This window comes from Nicotiana tabacum, chromosome 19 (genome assembly GCF_000715075.1).
Source record: "Nicotiana tabacum cultivar K326 chromosome 19, ASM71507v2, whole genome shotgun sequence".
NCBI classification, from domain to species: Eukaryota; Viridiplantae; Streptophyta; class Magnoliopsida; order Solanales; family Solanaceae; genus Nicotiana; species Nicotiana tabacum.
In genome coordinates this window covers 119788006-119807873 of record NC_134098.1, presented here as the reverse complement: position 1 = coordinate 119807873, position 19868 = coordinate 119788006, and the positions used below count along the sequence as shown (strand labels likewise).

Below are 19868 nucleotides of genomic sequence, written 5' to 3'. Positions count from 1 at the left end.
TTAGCGATGTTCGTTTAGTTTCTGTTTCGCGCATTATCTTGTTGCTCGAGTCTTAGTTTGCGCAAATCGAACTTTTTGACTTCTGTTTAAGAACTTAGTTTTATTAATATGGAATTGATTCCTATAGCATGTGTTGAATGTATCGAGTTGTTTGTGACTAGATTCGAGTCTTTCGGAGGTCGATTCGCGAAGCAAGGATTTATTGGAGTAGAGATTTTTCATGGTTTGAGGTAAGTAACACTTCTAAACCTGGTTATGAGGGTATGAATCCCTAAATTTACATGTTATGTGATTGGTGTTGAGGTGTCGCACATGTTAGGTGACGGGCATGTGGGCGCGCACCGTAGAAATTGTGACACGGTCGAGTCCGTGGAACTGTGTAGTCAAATAATTGACATGTAGAGATAGAGATGTACCCCATTATAGTCATTCTTGGCATATTTTATTTGTTTCAGCTTACACTGTTGAACTTGAAAGCATGTCTACATTTCTGTACTGTTATCCCTATATTTGGACTATACTTGTTGAGCTCGTCACTTCTTTCAGCCCAAAGATTAGTTTTGTTACTTATTGGGTACATTGGTCGATGTACTCATATTACATTCAGCACTTCGTGTGCATATCCAGGTATTTCTAGGCACGGTGGTTGCTGATTTTGGAGTCGTTACCAGTTCGGAGATTCTCGACGTAGCTGCTTTGACGTCCACAGTCCTTGACTCTCCTCCTCTATATTTTAGTTTTACTTATACTATTCTACCTTCCTAGACGGTGTTTCAGACTATGTTATTGTATAGATGCTCATATACTCAGTGACACCCGGATTTTGGGGAAATTCTGTATTGAGTTGTGGTGTTTTCATCTAGTTTTTATGAGATTTTATTTACTTAAACCTATTTAAGTATATTTTGAATTAAAGATGTCTGTATTTGTTAAATGTCGGCTTGCTTAGAAACGTGATAGGCGTCATTATGGCACATGTGATTTGGAATCGTAACACCAATCCTTCCGCAGGTGCGATGACACTAGACCTGAAGCACTTCAACATATCTCCTAAGTCAAAATTCGATCTGATAACCATCTGAAATCCACCTGAGGCCCCCTAAACCTCAACCAAATATACCAACAAGTCCAAAAACACGATACGAACTTAGTCAGGTCCTAAAATCATATCAAACAACATCAAAAACATAAATCGCGCCCTAATTCACACCTAATAAAACTATTGAATTTCCAACTTCTACAATCGATGCCGACACATATCAAATCAACTTCGATTGACCTCAAATTTTGCACACAAGTCATAAATGACACAACGGACCTATTCCAACTTATGAAACCAACATTCGAGGCCGATAACCACAAAGTCAATTCTCAATCAAACTTCTTAATTCTCCCAACTTCAACATTCCCAACTTTCACCAATTTGAGCCAAAATCATCTACGGACCTCCAAATAAATATCTGTACACACTCCTAAGTCGAAATTCACTATACGGAGCTATTGAAACCATCAAAACTCCATTTCGGAGTCATTTACACATAAGTCAACATCCGATCAACTCTTTCAACTTGCTTCCAACCTTGGGACTAAGTGTCCCAACTCATTTCGAAACAACCCCGAAACCAAACCGACCACCCCGACGAGTCATATAACAACAAATGAGAACAGAATAAGAAATAAATGGGGGAACGGGGCTATAATACTCAAAACAACTGACCAGGTCATTACAACAACACAATACAATACATTATAAAATGATGGATAACAACCATCCAAACAAGCTGTAAAGGTGTCACGGCCCAAATCGGAGGGCCACGTCCGGCACCCGGTCCCTACTCAACCGAGTGCCACATACATTATCCTTCTTTACTATAAGACTCGTCATGGGCCATTATAGACCACATCGATATACATATATATAAAAAAGTAATGACATTAGAACTTAACTCGCATAAACCAACTCATAAATAATTTACACAGATACATGGGGACCGGCAAGGGAACGCCATCATGATAGTCTAACATGACATAACTAAATTTATACACATGATACTGTCTGCAAAGCCTCTATGGAAACATGAACATAGTCGATTAGTCGGGACAGGGCCCCCGGTATTCCCATAAACCAAAATAAGATATACAAAACCCTAACACGGCAATACTCCAGGAAGAAGTGGAGCTCACCAACCAAAAGCTGCTATCCGGAGGTAGCCTCCAGTAGAGGGTCCTCGCCTCGTCTATCTACACATGTGTGGCATAAAACACAGCGTCTCCCGGCAAAGGGACATCAATACGAAGAATGTACCGAGTATGTAAGGAATTAATGAATCATAATAATAAGATACTATCAGTGAGAGGGATAAGAGTCAACCCGTAATCCGACTTGCCGCTAAGGTCCAATCTTTTGTGTGTGTGTGTGTCTGTATGTGTGTCTATATATATATCCTGACTACATCATTATCATGACGTTAACCACTCAATTGATTAGTGATAACTGCCCGACCAACCGTAGCATGGTGGTAATTGCATGACTGCCCGAACGGCTCTAGTACGATGGTAAATGCATGACTGCCCGACCGGCAGTAGCACAGTGGTAAATGCATGATTACCCGACCGGTCGTAGCACAGTTATAAATGCATGACTGTCGGACCGGCTGTAGCTTGGTAGTACATGCATGACTGCTTGACCGACCATATCTTGGTGGTAAATGAAGATCCATGACTGCCCGACCGGCCGTAGCTCGGTGATAAATAAAGGTGCATGACTGTCCAACCGACCATAGCTCGGTGGTAAATGAAGATGCATGACTGCCCAACTGGCCGTAGCTTGGTGGTAAATGGAAATGCATATAACACTACATTATCAATATTAACATCTTTATTGAATGCCTCAATAGAGACTTAGGAACATACTTAGACATGCTTTGAATATCACTTTACAGGAATGAATAACATAGACATCCTTAACTACTAAGAGTAGAACCATTTATGGAATAACATTACATTTACGTTTCATTGCTTGAATCATGCCAAAAGAAGAAAGGGTTAGTGTTAACATTCCCGAGCCGATTTTTATGACAATCCTTCCAACACACGTCAATTGCGATAAAACACGTAACGACGAGATTGTAGTTGGGAAAAATTCATATGATGTCCTTGAGAAAGATTATGCTTTGCTTTCATGAAATTTGGAGCTCATGTTGCTAAAAATCATCTCAAATTAACGTTCCTTGCTGCTACACTATGTTGAACCTATCTATTTTTCAATTTCATTCTCAAATCAAGTGAAACAAGAGACATAATTGTACTTTTTTTCCATTTACACATGTCCTCCTTAGCATCTCTCTTGAGACATTAAGTTTAATAGTGTCACCACCACTTATTGGTGTAGATTAGTCACTAATGTTGCTGTCACCATGTGACATGTGGAATGTTATCCACTACACCATTTATTAAATAATTCAATTTAATTTGTCTTCCATTATAATTTCTCATTTAGCCAATTATGCACATAATTAATTTCTTGATCTCAATTCATTTAAATAATAATTATCTTATACACACTTCATAAACTCAGTATCACTATGGTGTGGCATGATTCTAGTCCATAGCCTCCTTATACACCACCAAAAATTATTCTTAATCACCATCATCACGCTTTTAAGTCCTACATCATTTCGGGACTTCATCTTTTAATATATTGTGCTCTTTATTTGCATACTTGATATCACGACCCAAAACCTAACTCATCGTGATGGCGCCTATCGTGGTGCTAGGAAAGCTGACCTTTCCAAAACACTTTCAAAATTTAACAGGAATGAATTAAGCCAGTTAAAATAACCAGAGTTTTTCATAAAACGGGGGTAAAACCCAATTAAAACATAAGTGCAAAAAACTAGCCTAACATCGAGGTGTCACTAAGTCACGAGCATCTAACAATCAATCTAGAAAACAGAGTCTACTACAATTTGTGCCAAATGCCAATACAAGAGAGAAAAGATAATAAGAAAGGAGAAACAAGGACTGCGGACGCCGGCAGCTACCTCGTAAGTCTCCGATAGTCAGCTCACGCACGAACTTAGCGACCGCCAGAACCGTACACACCTGGATCTGCACATGAAGTGCAGGGTGTAATATGAGTACAACCAAGTCAGCAAGTAACAAAATTAAATAAGGAACCGAGAAGCAGTGACGAGCTATAAAAATACATTTTTTCAAAAGTTTTCAGTAAAGAGTGAACATGCTTTCAAATCTGGTGGTGTAAGTCAAATCAGTTGGAACTCAAGTAAAACAGATATGAATCTTCCAGAAATTTCACCACAACAACAAATAACAACTAAGTGCAACAATAAATAAAAGCAAGTACAGCCTCTCAAGGCAGCAGTCACTCAACTCATCTCAACAGCTCACACTCTCGGCTCTCAGCCCTCAATACACACTCTCAATAGGTACCTGCGCTCACTCGGGGTGTGCAGACTCCAGAGGGGCTCCTTTCATCCCAAGCACTATATCGATGCGGCGTGCATACCGACCCTATCATATAAGTAGCCATAAGGCTCTTTGCGGCGTGCAACCATATCCACAATCCATAAATAGCCATAAGGCTTGTTGCGGCGTGCAACCCGATCCTTATAACCTCACATAGCTCACAGCTCGGTACTCAGGCCCTATCTTAGTCACTAACCTCTCCAGCCCCTTGGGCTCACAGAATACAATCATAATCAGCCCAAACAGAGAATACAATAAGTATCAACAAAAACTGAGAGAGAACAGAGATGTAACACACAAGTAAGACTATGACAGAGTACAAGACAACAATTAGCAGTCAATTCAACAAGTATACGACCATTGCAAGTCCTAACAGTGGTATCATATGGCCTAGGCATGGTTTCTAACAAGAAAGGCAGTCAATTGCTCAAAGATAAGGAAAAATAAGTAATAATAATGGCTATTCGACTTTAAAGTCTCACGCGACGGACCAAGTCACAAGCCCTCTCGGTGCACGCTTACATGCCCGTCACCTAGCATGTGCGTCACCTCCAAACACTCACATCATACAAATTCTCGGGGTTTCATACCCTCGAAAGCATACTAAGACTGTTACTTACCTTAAACCGAGCAAATCTCTACTCCGAAATGCCTTTCCCTCTCAAATCGGTCTCCAAACGTCCCGAATCTAGCCACAAGTAGAACAATATAATCAATATACGCTAAAGGGATCAATTCCACTAGAAAAGTACTAAATTATAGCCAAATATCCGAAATTGGCCCGAACCCAACTCCCGGGCCCATATCTCTAAATCCAACAAAAGTCACAAAACCCGAAAGCCCGTTCACTCACGAGTCTAACCATACCAAATGTACTCAAATATGATAAAAAATCCCATTCAAAACCTCAAAATCCTAACTCAAGAGTTCTTCCTCTTTTTCCTCAATTTCTCACCCCAAATCACAAATTAAATGATACAATTACAGATGAAATCATGGGATTTAACCAAAACCAAGTAAGAATCACCTACCCCAATCAACTCCACGAAATCTCCTTCAAGAATCGCCCAATTCCGTGTTCTCAGGCTCAAAATATGCAAAATGGGTTCAAGCCCTCGTTTTTTAAATTAATATTTCCTTTCCAGATATCCTTTCGCGATCGCGGAACATTCCTCGCGATCGCGAAATCACCCACGCAATCGCGGATCACTGCCTCTCATACCTACGCGATCGCATAGAGCATTGGCCACACCTCCCCTCCTGCTCAAATCCTTCTACGCGAAAGCGACCTTAGCCACGCATTCATGAAGCACATATTTGCACACATACGCGATCGCGTTCCTAACTCTACGATCGCATAGAACAAACTCACCTTTGCCCCAAATAAGCTTACGCGGTCATGAATGAATACATGCGATCATGTACAAGGAACCAGAACCTGCTGAAACTAGAACGTCAGCTATCTAGCCAAGTCCAAAAATGATCCGTTAAGCATCTGAAACTCACCCGAGGTTCCCGGGACCTCAACCAAATATACCAATAAATCCTAAAACACCATACGAATTTAGTTGAGCCTTCGAATCACTCAAAACAACATCAAAACACCAATTACACCCGGATTCAAGCCTAAAGAACTTCTAAACTTTCAAATTCCACAAACGATGCCAAAACCTACCAAACCACGTCCGATTGACCTCAAATTTTGCCCACATGTCATATTCAACATTACAGACCTATTTCAACTTTCTGAATCGGAATCCGACCCGGATATCAAAAAGTCAACCCCTCGGTCAAACTTTCCAAAATTCAATTTTTGCCATTTCAAGCCTAAATTAGCTACAGACCTCAAATTCATAATACGAACACGCTCCTAAGTCCAAAATCACCCAACGGAGCTAACGGAACCAATGAAACTCCATTCCGGAGTCGTCTTCATACACTTCCGACTACGGTCAAATCCTAAGACTTAAGCTTTCATTTTAGAGACTAAGTGTCCCAAAATACTTTGAAATCAAAAACAAGACCTCCCTGCAAGTCACATAAGTAGATACAGATACGGGAAGAAACAGTAAATAGGGGATCAGGGATAATACACTCAAAAGGACCGGTCAGGTCGTTATATCCCCCCCTCTTAAAACAATCGTCCGTCCTCGAATGAGCATAGAGATATACCTGAAGTGGTGAAAAGATGAGGATAACGACTGCACCTATCATGCTCAGTCTCCCAAGTCGCCTCCTTGACCGGCTGACCTCTCCACTGCACCTTCACTGAAGCTATATCCTTTGACCTCAACTTCTAAACCTGCCGCTCCAAAATGGCCACTGGCTCCACATCATAAGTCATATCACCATCCAACTGAACCGTGTTGAGATCCAAAACATAGGACGGATCGCCGATATACTTCCGGAGCATAGAAACATGAAATACTGGATGCACACTCGACAAGCTAGGTGGCAAGGCAAGCTTGTAAGACACCTCTTCGATCCTCTGGAGTACCTCAAAAGGCCCAATGAACTGAGGTCTCAACTTGCCTCTCTTCCCAAACCTCATAACACCCTTCATGGGTGATACCTTCAGCAGAACTTTCTCCCCGACCATGAAAGACACATTACGGACCTTCCTGTCAGCATAGCTCTTCTGCCTAGACTGCACTGTGCGAAGCCGCTCCTGAATCAATCTCACCTTGTCTAATGCATCCTGGACCAAGTCTGTACCCAAGAGCATAGCCTCGTCCGGCTCAAACCATCCCACCGGAGATCTACACCGCCTCCCATATAAAGCCTCGTACGGAGCCATCTTAATGCTCGACTGATAACTGTTGTTATATGCAAACTCCGCGAGCGGCAGAAACTGGTCACATGAATCCCCAAAATCAATGACACAAGCGCGTAAAATGTCCTCCAATATATGGATAGTGTGCTCGGACTGTCCGTCCGTCTGAGGGTGAAAGGTTGTGCTCAACTTAACCTGAGTACCCAACTCTCACTGCACGGCCCTCCAAAACTTCGATGTAAACTGTGTGCCTCTATCTGAAATGATGGAAATTGGGACACCATGAAGGCGAACAATCTCTCGGATGTAAATCTCAGCCAACCACTCTGAAGAATAAGTAGTACCAACTGGAATGAAGTGCGCGAACTTGGTCAACTGATCCACAATCACCCAAATAGCATCGAACTTCCTCGAAGTCCGTGGGAGCCCAACTACGAAATCCATGGTGATCTGCTCCCACTTCCACTCTGGGATCTCTAACCTCTGAAGCAAGCTACCCGGTCTCTGATGCTCATACTTAACCTGCTGATAGTTGAGATACCGAGTCACAAACCCAACTATATCCTTCTTCATCCTTCTCTGCCAATAGTGTTTTCTCACATCCTGGTACATCTTCGCGGCGCCCGGATGAATGGAGTGTCGCGATCTGTGAGCCTCCTCAAGAATCAACTCCCGAAGCTAATCCACATTGGGCACACATATCCGGCCCTGCATCCTCAACACACCATCATCACCAAAAGTCACATCTCTAGCATTACCTCGCCGAACCCTGTCCTAGAGGATGAGCAGATGGGGGTCATCATACTGACGCTCCCTGATACTATCATAAAGAGAAGACCTAGAGACCACACAGGCAAATACCCGACTAGGCTCCAAAATATCCAATCTGACAAGCTGGCTAGCTAAGGCATGAACATCTAATGCCAAGGGTCTCTCTACTGCTAAAAGATACGCTAAACTTCCCAAACTCTCCGCCCAGCAACTCAAGGCATCGGCCACCACATTGGCCTTCCCGGGATGGTACAAAATGGTGATATCATAGTCCTTAAAAAGCTCCAACCACCTCCGCTGACGCAAGTTAAGATCCTTCTATTTGAACAAATGCTGCAAACTCCGATAATTAGTGTAAATCTCACAATGGACCTCGTACAAATAGTGTCGCCAAATCTTTAAGGTGTGAACAATAGCTGCTAACTCAAGGTTCTTTAACTAGCGCGAAACATAAGCAATTACTCTACCCTCCTGCATCAGAACACACCCAATACCTATCTGTGAGGCATCACAATACACTGTGTAGGAACCAGAAGCTGATGGCAGAACTAGAACTGGAGCCATGGTCAAGGCAGTCTTGAGCTTCTGAAAGCTCTCCTCGCACTCATCCGACCACCTAAATGGGGCACCTTTTTGGGTCAATCTGGTCAAGGGCCATACAATAGATGAAAAACCCTCCACAAAACGACGGTAATAGCCCGCCAAACCAAGAAAGCTCCTAATCTCCGTGGCTGAGGACGGTCTGGGCCAACTCTGCACAACCTCTATCTTCTTCTGATCCACCTGAATACCCTCACTGGACACCACATGCCCCAAGAACGCCACTAAATTGAGCCAAAACTCATACTTGGGGAACTTTGCATAAAGTTTCTCCTCCCTCAATCGCCGTAACACAATCCTCAGATACTGGGCATGCTCCTCCTGGCTATGAGAGTACACCAGGATATCATCAATGAATACAATGACGAACGAGTCCAAATAAGGCTGAAATACACTGTTCATCAGATGCATGAACGCTGCTGGGGTGTTGGTCAGCTCAAAAGACATCACAAGGAACTCATAATGACCATATCGGGTCCTGAAAGCTATCTTAAGAATATCTGAGTCTCGAATCTTCAGCTGGTGATACCTAACCTCAAATCAATCTTAGAGAACACCATCGCTCCCTGAAGTTGGTCAAGCAAATCATCAATACGTGGAAAAGGATACTTGTTCTTGATTGTGACCTTGTTCAACTGTCTATAATCAATGCACATTCTCATAGTACCATCCTTCTTCTTCACAAATAGAACTAGTGCACCCCAAGGTGACACGCTAGGCCAAATAAACCCCTTATCAAGGAGTTCCTGAAGATGCTCCTTCAATTCCTTCAACTCAGTCGGTGCCATACGGTACGGTGGAATAAAAATGGGCTGAGTGCCCGGCACCAAATCAATACCAAAATCAATATCCCTGTCGGGTGGCATGCCCGACAGGTCAACGGGAAACACATCCGGGAAATCTCGCACCACCGGAACAGAATCAATAGCATAGGCCTCTCCACTAACATCCCTCACAAAGTCCAAATAAGATAGACAACCTTTCTCAACCATCCACTAAGCTTTCAAGCATGAAATCACTCAACTGGGAACATAATCTATAGAGCCGCACCACTCAATCCTCAGCAATCACGGCATCGCCAACGTCACAGTCTTAGCGTGATAATTTAGAACAGCGTGACATGGAGACAACCAATCCATACCCAAAATCACGTCAAAATCAACCATACAGAGCAGCAAAAGATCCACTCTAGTCTCCAGACCCCCAATGGTCACCACACATGACCGATATACGTGGTCGACAATAATAGTATCACCCACAGGAGTAGATACCTGAACAGATCAAACTAAAGACTAATGGGGCATATCCAAAAAATGAGCGAAATACGAGGAAACATATGAATAAGTGGAACTAGGGTCAAATAATACAGAGGCATCTTTGTGGAAAACTGAGATAATACCTTTAATCACAGCATCCAAAGCAATGGCATATGGTCTAGAAGGAAGAGCATAAAAACGGGCCTGGCCACCCCCTGATCGGCTCCCCCTCTCAGGCGATCCCTAGCTGCCTAGGCTCTACCCCGAGCTGGCTGAGTGGGTGGTGAAGAAACTGGTGCTGATGTCATAAACTGGCTTCTCTACTGAGCCGGACCTCCCGTAAGGCAGGGACAATGCCTCCTGATGTATCCAAGCTCTCCACACTCATAACAACTCTCCGGTGCTGGTGTTGGGGACTGAAGGGAGCCCCGAGTACCGGGATAACTGGAAGAATGACCTGGCATAGGCGTACCCTGACCCGATGGAGCACGAGACGAACTCTAAGCTGGGAGAGCACTGAGAGATGAGTGGCCCTGTTGATAACCATGTGAACCATGACCAGATAATGCATCACGGTGAACTGGGCGAGCCGTCTGAGCATGTCTGAAAAAATGACCCCCACCGTGGTGGAACTGCCCCCCAATAAGGGACACCACTAAATCAACCATGTCCACGAGGCCTCTTAGACTCTCTCTCAACTGCTTTTGGCTACGAACCATCTCAATCTGATAAGCAATGTCGACAACCTCATCAAAAGTAGCATCAGATACTTTCTCTCTCTCTCTCTCTGGTCATAAGTAATCGCAACTGAAAAAGTGAGGCCATTTATAAACCTTCTGATCCTATCCCTGTCTGTGGGAACCAACCAGATAGCATGACGGGCCAACTCCGAGAATCGTATATGATACTGCATCACAGACATATCACCCTGAAGTTGCTCGAACTGCCTGTGTAGATCCTCTCTGTGGGACAGTGGCACGAACTTCTCCAGGAATAGATCAGAGAACTGCTGCCATGTAAAGGGTGCTGTGCCAACCAGTCTACGCCTCTCATAATCATCCCACCAGCTGAAGGCAGCCCCAGAGAACTGAAAAGTAGTGAACGAGACCCCACTGGCCTCTAGAATACCTGTTGTACGGAGTATCCTCTGACATCTGTCCAAGAAACCTTGTGCATCCTCTCCGTCTACACCACTGAAAGATGGATGCTGGAGTCTCCCAAACCTCTCCAATCTACACTGATCATCCTCAGGCGTAGCAAGAACCACATAGTCCTGAAAAAATACAACCGGCTGGGCTGGTGGTGCCCCCGGTGTCTGGAATCCATGTACCACCTGCTCTGGTGTGTGGGCAGCGGGAGTCTGAGCACCTCCCCCGGCCTAAGAAAGTGGATGTTGCGGCCGAAACAGAGACCGCCTAAGCAAGACTTGTACACACGGTCTGAATCTGAGCTAAAGCCTCCTGAAGGCCTGGAATCACAATAGGCACAGGTGGTGCCTGAGCTGGTGCATCAACAACTGAAATCTGATCCTGATCTGGGGCAACTGGTGGATCTGCATGTACTGCCCCAGCTGTTGTGCGGATTGCACCTCTTCCCTTACCACGGACTCTACCACGGCCTTGGCCTCTCGCGGCCCTGGCTGGTGATACTGGTGGATGCCCATCTTGCCCGGTAGTACGAGTCCTCACCATATGTGAGAGAATGAAACAACAAATGTTTAGTTACTAGAATCAACAGATTTGCACGACAAGAATTCAAGAATGTGAAGTTTCCTAAGGGTTTGGCAGCCTCTCGAAGATAAGTATGGACGTCTGCATACCAATCTATAAGACTCTACTAAACATGCTCATGAATCGTGAGACCTATGTAACCTAGGCTCTGATACCAACTTGTCACGACCCAAAACCTAACCCATCGTGATGGCGCCTATCGTGCTACTAGGCAAGCCGACCTTTCCAAAACACTTTCAAAATTTAACAGGAATGAATTAAGACATTTAAAATAACATGAGTTTTTCATAAAATGGGGGTAAAACCCAATTAAAACATAAGTGCGGAAAATAGCCCGACATCGGGGTGTCACTAAGTCACGAGAATCTAACAGCCAATCTAGAAAACAGAGTCTACTACAGTCTGTGTCAAATTCCAATACAAGAGAGAAAATATAATAAGAAAGGAAAAACAAAGACTGCAGACGCCGGCAGCTACCTCGTAAGTCTCCGATAGTCAGCTCGCGCACGAACTCAGCGACAGCCAGAACCATACACACCTGGATCTGCACATGAAGTGCAAGGTGTAGAATGAGTACTACCAAGCCAGCAAGTAACAGAATTAAATAAGGAACTGAGAAGCAGTGACGAGCTATAAAAATACAGTTCATTTCAAAAGTTTTCAGTAAAGAGTGAACATGCTTTCAAATCCGGTGGTGTAAGTCAAATCAGTTCGAGCTCAAGTAAAACAGATATGAATCTTACAGAAATTTCACCACAACAACAGATAACAACTAAGTGCAACAATAAATAAAAGCAACTACAGCCTCTCAAGGCAGCAGTCACTCAACTCATCTCAACAGCTCATACTCTCAGCTCTCAGCCCTCAATACACACTCTAAATAGGTACCTGCGTTTACTGGGGGTGTGCAGACTCCGGAGGGGCTCCTTTCAGCCCAAGCGCTATATCGTTATGGCATGCAGCCAGACCCAATCGTATAAGTAGCCATAAGGCTCGTTGCGGCGTGCAACCTGATCCACAATCCATAAATAGCCATAAGGCTCATTGCGACGTGCAACCCCATCCATATAACCTCATATAGCTCACAGCTCGGCACTCATGCCCTATCTCAGTCACTAATCTCTCCAGCCCCTCAGACTCACAGAATATCATCATGATCAGCCCAAATAGAGAATACAACAAGTATCAACAAAAACTGAGAGGGAAGAGAGATGTAACACACAAGTAAGACTGTGACTAAGTACAAGACAATAATTAGCAGTCAATTCAATAACTATACGACTGATGCGGGTCCCAACAGTGGTATCATATGGCCTAAGCATGGTTTCTAACATAAAAGGCAGTCAACTGCTCAAAGACAAGGAAAAACAAGTAATAACAATGGCTATTCGACTTTAAAGTCTCACGGGACGGACCAAGTCATAATCCTTCATGGTGCACGCTCACACGCCCGTTACCTAGCATGTGTGTCACCTCCAAACACTCACATCGTATCAATTCTCGGGGTTTCATACCCTCAAAACCAGATTTAAGATTGTTACTTACCTCAAACCGAACAAATCTCTGCTTTGAAATGCGTTTGCCTCTCAAATCGGTCTCCAAACATCCCGAATCTAGACACAAGGCGAACAATACAATCAATATAGGCTTAAAGGATCAATTCCACAAGAAAAGTACTAAATTATAGCCAAAACTCCAAATTGGCCAGAACTCGGCTCCCGGGCCTACGTCTCGAAATCCCAAACAAAGTCACAAAACCCGAAAGCCCATTCACTCACGAGTCTAACCATACCAAATATACTCAAATCCGATAACAAAATCTCATTCAAATCATCAAAATCCCAACTCAAGAGTTCTCCCTCTTTTTCTTCAATTTCTCACCCCAAATCACAAATTAGATGATAAAATTAAAGATAAAATCATGGGATTTAACCAAAACCAAGTAAGAATCACTTACCCCAATCAACTCTACGAAAATCCCTTCAAGAATCACCTAATTCCGTGTTCTCTAGCTCAAAATATGCAAAATGGGTTCAAACCCTCGTTTTTGAAATTAATATTGCCTGCCCAGATATCCTTTCGCGATCACGGAACATTCCTCGCGATCGCGAAGCACAACTATGATGTCCCACATTTTTACCCTATGCGATCGCGGAATCACCCACGCAATCGCGGATCACTGCCTCTCATACCTACGCGATCACATAGAGTATTGGCCACACCTCCCCTCCTGCTCAAATCCTTCTATGCGAACGCGACCTTAGCCATGCGTTCGCGAAGCACATCTTCGCACACATATGCGATCGCGTTCCTAACTCTACGATCGCATAGAACAAGCTCACCTCTGCCCCAAATTAGCTTACGCGATCACGAATGAATACCAGCGATCGTATACAAGGAAACCAGAACCTGCTGAAACCAGAACTTTAGCTATCAAGTCAAGTACAAAAATGATCCGTTAAGCATCTGAAACTCACCCGAGGTTCCCGGGACCTCAACCAAATATACCAATCAATCCTAAAATACCATACGAATTTAGTCGAGCCTTCGAAACACTCAAAACAACATCAAAACACCAATTATACCCGGATTCAAGCCTAAAGAACTTCTAAACTTTTAAATGTCACAAACGACGTCGAAACCTACAAACCACGTTCGATTGACCTCAAAATTTGCACACAAGTCAAATTCAATATTACGGACCTATTCCAACTTCCGGAATCGGAATCTGACCCCGATATCAAAAAGTGAACCCCTGGTCAAACTTCCCAAAATTTGACTTTCGTCATTTCAAACCTAAATTAGCTACAGGCCTCAAATTCACAGTCCGGACACGCTCTTAAGTCCAAAACCACCCAACAGAGCTAATGGAACCGACGGAACTCCTTTCCAAAGTCGTCTTCACACACTTCCGACTACAGTCAAAATTCTAAGACTTAAGCTTCCGTTTTAGGGACTAAGTGTCCCAAAACACTCCGAAATAAAAAATAAGACCTCCCGGCAAGTCACATAAGCAGAAACAGATACGGAAAAAACAACAAATAGAGGGTCGGGACTAATACACTCAAAACGACCGGCCGGGTCGTTACACTTGAATATGACCAAAATTCTTCGTGGTTCGGGTCTACTTACATACGTCAAGCGGCTCAAGCCATAGCCCGAAAGCACGGGGTATTTACATTGATGAAACTTATTCTCTTTGATTTGTTGACCTTTAATCCTTACGACACTTTCTCAATATTTTTTAAACTTAGCATAATCACTTATAATCTCAAGAATAATCGTGTTCTTGAACTTATGTCCATTAACTTTCGACAAAAGTACGGGAGGTAACAAAAGGCAAGCTGGCCTGATTTCCTTGAATTGTCACGCTATATAACATTTTAAAAGCATTGGATGGCACATTTCAAAAAGTCAACTCTTCTAAAAAAAAGACATTCCTGGTGTTAATTGGTATTATGAATCATTAAAATATTAAAATATCGTCGGATATGGCTTCCACGACATCAATTAGCTCACTATTCCCAGCCTTCATAACACAATGTTCACGAAAAGAAGTTAAGGATAATGTTGTTTTGGGTACGTAGACTTCACATCACAAAAGACACAACGTTACACGCCTGACGCCATCACGTCGAGAATGAACATTCCATCTACCGAATGGAAAAAAAGAAAAAGAAAAAGAAAAAAAGCACTCCATCCTTTTTCACATGTTATAATATTTTTTAAACGTTCTAATAGATTGAAAGTTTAATATCCATGTGAGACAAGAACAGAACGTTGTGAAGTGGCTAATATGAAAATTAAAGCAATCATTTCTCCAGTTAACTACAAATCGAAAAATATTAAAAAGAAATAAAGAAAGGTTAAAAAAAATATTACTTCTCTTGTTTGAGGTTTTCTAAGTTAACGTTTTAGCTTTTAACCACTAAAACTAAAACGAAAAAAAAAAATTAAAAAAAAAAAAGAAGCTTTATGTTAAATACTGAGCAATTGACCTTGGAAGAAAACGTCTATATCCTTTTTCTACTAAATGGATTGAATACATTCTAATTTATGACAATTGCTTCGCTCCGCATTGCTCTATATACACATGAGAAAGAAATGAGAGGCCTATTTTTAAATTTTTAATAGATCTATTGATGCACTTTGCGAAGAAAAAGAAAAGGAAGCCTAAATTAAGCTTGGCATTTCAATTTTGGTAGCATGTTATAGATTAGCCATCTTGCCAACCATTTGTAGGCTTGTTGTGTCAAATGAATTCCGTCCCAACTGATGTAAGTACTAGGGTCGGTACAAATTTACAGTCCTGGAGCTCCACATATTCTACTTTTGTCGTAATTATATTTTTCTCCTATTCCACAACAAGCTTTCAGTAGAGAGTTTTTGTCAAAACCTGCACATTTGAATCAAAATATATGTAATTGCATGAGATATTCTACTGGGGTGGATTTACACATATTGTATTGAAAGGAGTTCATGTTAGGTGTTTATCCTTATATTCTTACCATATTTGGTTTATTTATCTCTTGAAGGAAGGGCAACATATTTACCATAATTGGTTTTACATTTTACAAAAACAAAAATATAATTCTTCCATATTTGGATAGATTTTTTTCTTGGAGGAAAAAATATTTTAGACTTCTATAAATTGAGGATCCTTCATTCTCATTTAGCATCCACAACTTAGTCCATAAGGGATTTGAGAGTCTTGTTTAGGGGGGAGTTTTTGTGAGACAAGTGTTATGTTGTCACTTGTGTGTGCCTCTTTGTGAGGTTGTTCTCTCGATATGTTGTACTCTCTTTTATATAGTTGATTGTTCATCTGCACCTGTGGACGTAGGTCAATTGACCGAACCAGGTTAAATGTTTGTGTTTCTTTTGATATATTTATCTTCTGTTGTCTAATTTATCGTCGTTGAAAATTTATTTTACTAGCTTCCGTATGATACCTAATCATTTCGATATATAGTTTAATTGACTTCCCTTTAGAAAATTATACCACGCAATATATAACTTGTTGAACCCCTTGACATAAGGGAAGTCTATAACACATGTTTAAATCTCATGCGACGTATTCTTACATTTTTCTAACTCTTTTGTTAGAATTGTTGGCTCTGGCAACCGCCACTGTTTTAGTTTCTTGATCACTTTGGTGTTACTTTCTCAAATGTTATTGCATTTTACGAACTTTATTTTTGGAGAGTGCAGATTGATCATTTCAATAAGGGTGCTCGGGACGAAAAATGGGTGGAAAAGGAATCAATTTATCAAAAGAAAAAAAAATGTTATGTGGACAAATTCTTGTTAAAAGAAAATAAACTAAGGTTAAAAATAGAAAGAATGTTATTTTGAGTACTTACCAAGATTTGCGGCATTTTGTAGAAGCCAGAGATAGGCATTGTAGTAGTCACCATAAACCAATGTAATATTTGGATGTCCTTTCTTCAGCTCTTGAATGGCTTTTTGCAAATGATGATTGTAGAGAATTGCCAAGTCATTTAGATCTTTCAAGCAATGATTATCATCGTACGCAGTTGAATTATTGGTCAAAAACGTTGTTAGCAAATTTGGTATACAACCAATTGGGAAATTTCCAGGAATGACAATTCGGACAGCTCCAAACCCAATGATAGTCTGAAAGAGGTAATGAATTAATTAGCAAAATGTTTCTAATCAAAGGCAACTAAAATGTCTTTCTATTAATGCTCGTGATACTGTACTAGTGGTAAAAATTAGATAACTTGTACCCGATATAGTTATAAATTAATTTAATTTAACTCTAAAGAGAAACATCAGTCTCAAATTGAGATGAAAAATATACATATGGATCCAATAGATTTTTGTGGTTCGGCCCTTTTTCGGACCTTGTGCATAATATAAGCTTAGTACACCGGACTGTCTTTTTAAGTGTTATAATTTATGCGAAATACATATATCATGCATTTATTGATTTGCTGCAAATATTGATGAATAGACATAAATATTGATGCTCGTGAATATTTGTCGAAGGCAACCAAACATCTTTCGTGAGTTTCACATACTAAAAACAGAGAAAATGGAAAGCATACTTTAACAGCATTGATAATGGTCTGAACAACTTCAGGGACCATAGCTCTAAGTTCCTCCATTGCTTTACCTTGCAATAAACCATAATTAAACTCATTTCCTCCTATTTCTCCAACCAGGAAAAGTGCCTTCTTTAGGTCTTCTGAGCATTCTAGCAAAGACAAAAGAAAATAAATAAGTAAAAACAGAAAACACTATTCTGTAATTAATGAATGACCAAACAATATCGTTTCCTTTTGAAAAACTTTCGAAATATAATTACCAGTAGAGCAAGTGGATTTGAAATGAGAAGACATCCAATCAAGTTGCACATTTAATGAACTATTGGTTACTGAATTAGAAATCTTCTTCTCAGCCATGATTTCACCTGGCAAAACAGTAGCTCCTGCTACTGCGAAATTTGCACCATGTGTGAAATTTCCATTCTGATCCTTGTAGGGATTTAGGAAAGGAAGACCACATTCCAATGCTGTATAATAAGATAGCTTCAAATATCCATTAAAAAGTGTGACATATAGTCATTGACATTAAATAACTAAATGCAATTATTAGGTCAGCTAAGAAAAAATCATCAATAAAAATAGTGATCTTTCACTTTATTATGACTTTACTAATACAACGGGTAAAGTTCAGCGCATGAAATTAACCCCAAATTCAAGGCCAGTTAACTTTTCAAGAAAACCGAAAATCCTAGAGAATATTGAAGTTGTGTACGTACGGTACACAACTTCAAGAAATTAATAATGTCAAACTTTAGCTCTTCTTGACCTAGTCCATCTCAGTCCAAGAAACTTTTAGGCTGATCAATGATCCGCCCATTTATTGACTCATTCTATTTTGACCCGTCTAAAATCAACCCGCCCATTTGACACCCCTATGCGTACCTATGAAATCGATCATGAGCAAACCATCAGAACATCGTCCAGTTGATTTGTTCTGGAAAAAGTTTTCACCATAAGGAAGTTTTGCAAAGGGAGAAAAAGCTCCAACGAGGCTCTCTCTAATGAAGTTGCCAGTATCAGAAAGTGAGTCACCCAACTGATATATTTTGTCAAACTTGCATTTCATCAATGTTGGAACTTCAGGGATTAGCACTTGAGCATCGGTTTTCTGCAAAAATTGTAAAAGAACCAAGAAACTGACTATGGAAAGAACTCGTAAGAGATCAAGCACTCTAATGGCCAATGCCATAGCTCAAATTTTGATGAGAAATATTTAGTAGTATAGACCTAATTATAACTACTACATGCACTTTGTCAAAAACTAAATAGTAAACAAACAAAATCTATCAAGTGATATTTATGTGTGCATCAAACAAGGCAGCTACATTATATTATGTTGAGTGAAGTGTACGTATTGCTAAATTCCTGTTTCGATGACCAACTCTTTTGTTATTCGGTCCTTGTTTGCGTCGTAAGTATTTTACCGGATACTGGCTCCTCTTACCATTACCTATATCAAGTAACTCTGCTTACCGATACTTAGAAAAATATCACCGGCCATTTCTTTTCTTTTTTTTCCTATTAAACTCTGAAAAAATATCATTGCGCCATTATTTACATATGCCACCTTCAATTAGTGATTCGTGTCACGATCCAGAATTCTTACCCTCGGAATTTTGATGGCGCCTAACATTTCACTAACTAGTTATTAACCATTTTTAATAATTCAAATCAAATGAAAATCAATAAACTAAATAAACTTAAATGAATTAGATAAATCTGATGCACGACGATATCGAGATACAAATCCCAAGACTGGTGTCACGAATACACGAGCGTCTAGAGTACTACAAATAATAGTCTGAATGAAAGCATAACTGTTTGAATTGAAATAAACAACTAGAGTAATGTAGAAGGAGACTTCAGGGCTGCGAACGCTGTGCACCTGTACCTCAAGTCTCCGTCAAGCACCGGATCCGAGCAATCTACTAACCGCCGCTAGGACCGACTCCAAAATATGCACAAGAAGTGCAGAGTGTAGTAACCGACCCCATGTACTCTGTAAGTGCCGAGCCTAACCTCGACGAAGTAGTGGCGAGGCTAAGGCGGGTCACCTAAAATAACCTCTACGCAGTAATAATAATAACAACGGGGAAGGAAACAGGATATGATGGTAAAATAGTTAATTTATGATAATGAGCTCAATCCTCGCACACATAGACTCCAGAATATCTGACCT

General features: G+C 41.2%; 1 protein-coding gene across 1 annotated transcript; it reads right to left on the bottom strand.

The window, feature by feature from the left end:
* Nucleotides 1–15617: 15617 nt before the first annotated feature.
* LOC107812021 (acetylajmalan esterase-like) lies at nt 15618–18950 on the bottom strand. The gene is made up of 5 exons (XM_075238496.1): nt 18572–18950; nt 17950–18156; nt 17690–17838; nt 16982–17255; nt 15618–16014 (listed from the first exon to the last, which is right to left on the bottom strand). Exons 1-5 carry the CDS (start codon nt 18876–18878, stop codon nt 15920–15922), a joined length of 1032 nt encoding a protein of 343 aa, XP_075094597.1. The 5' UTR covers nt 18879–18950; the 3' UTR covers nt 15618–15919.
* Between the last annotated feature and the right edge of the window lie 918 nt (nt 18951–19868).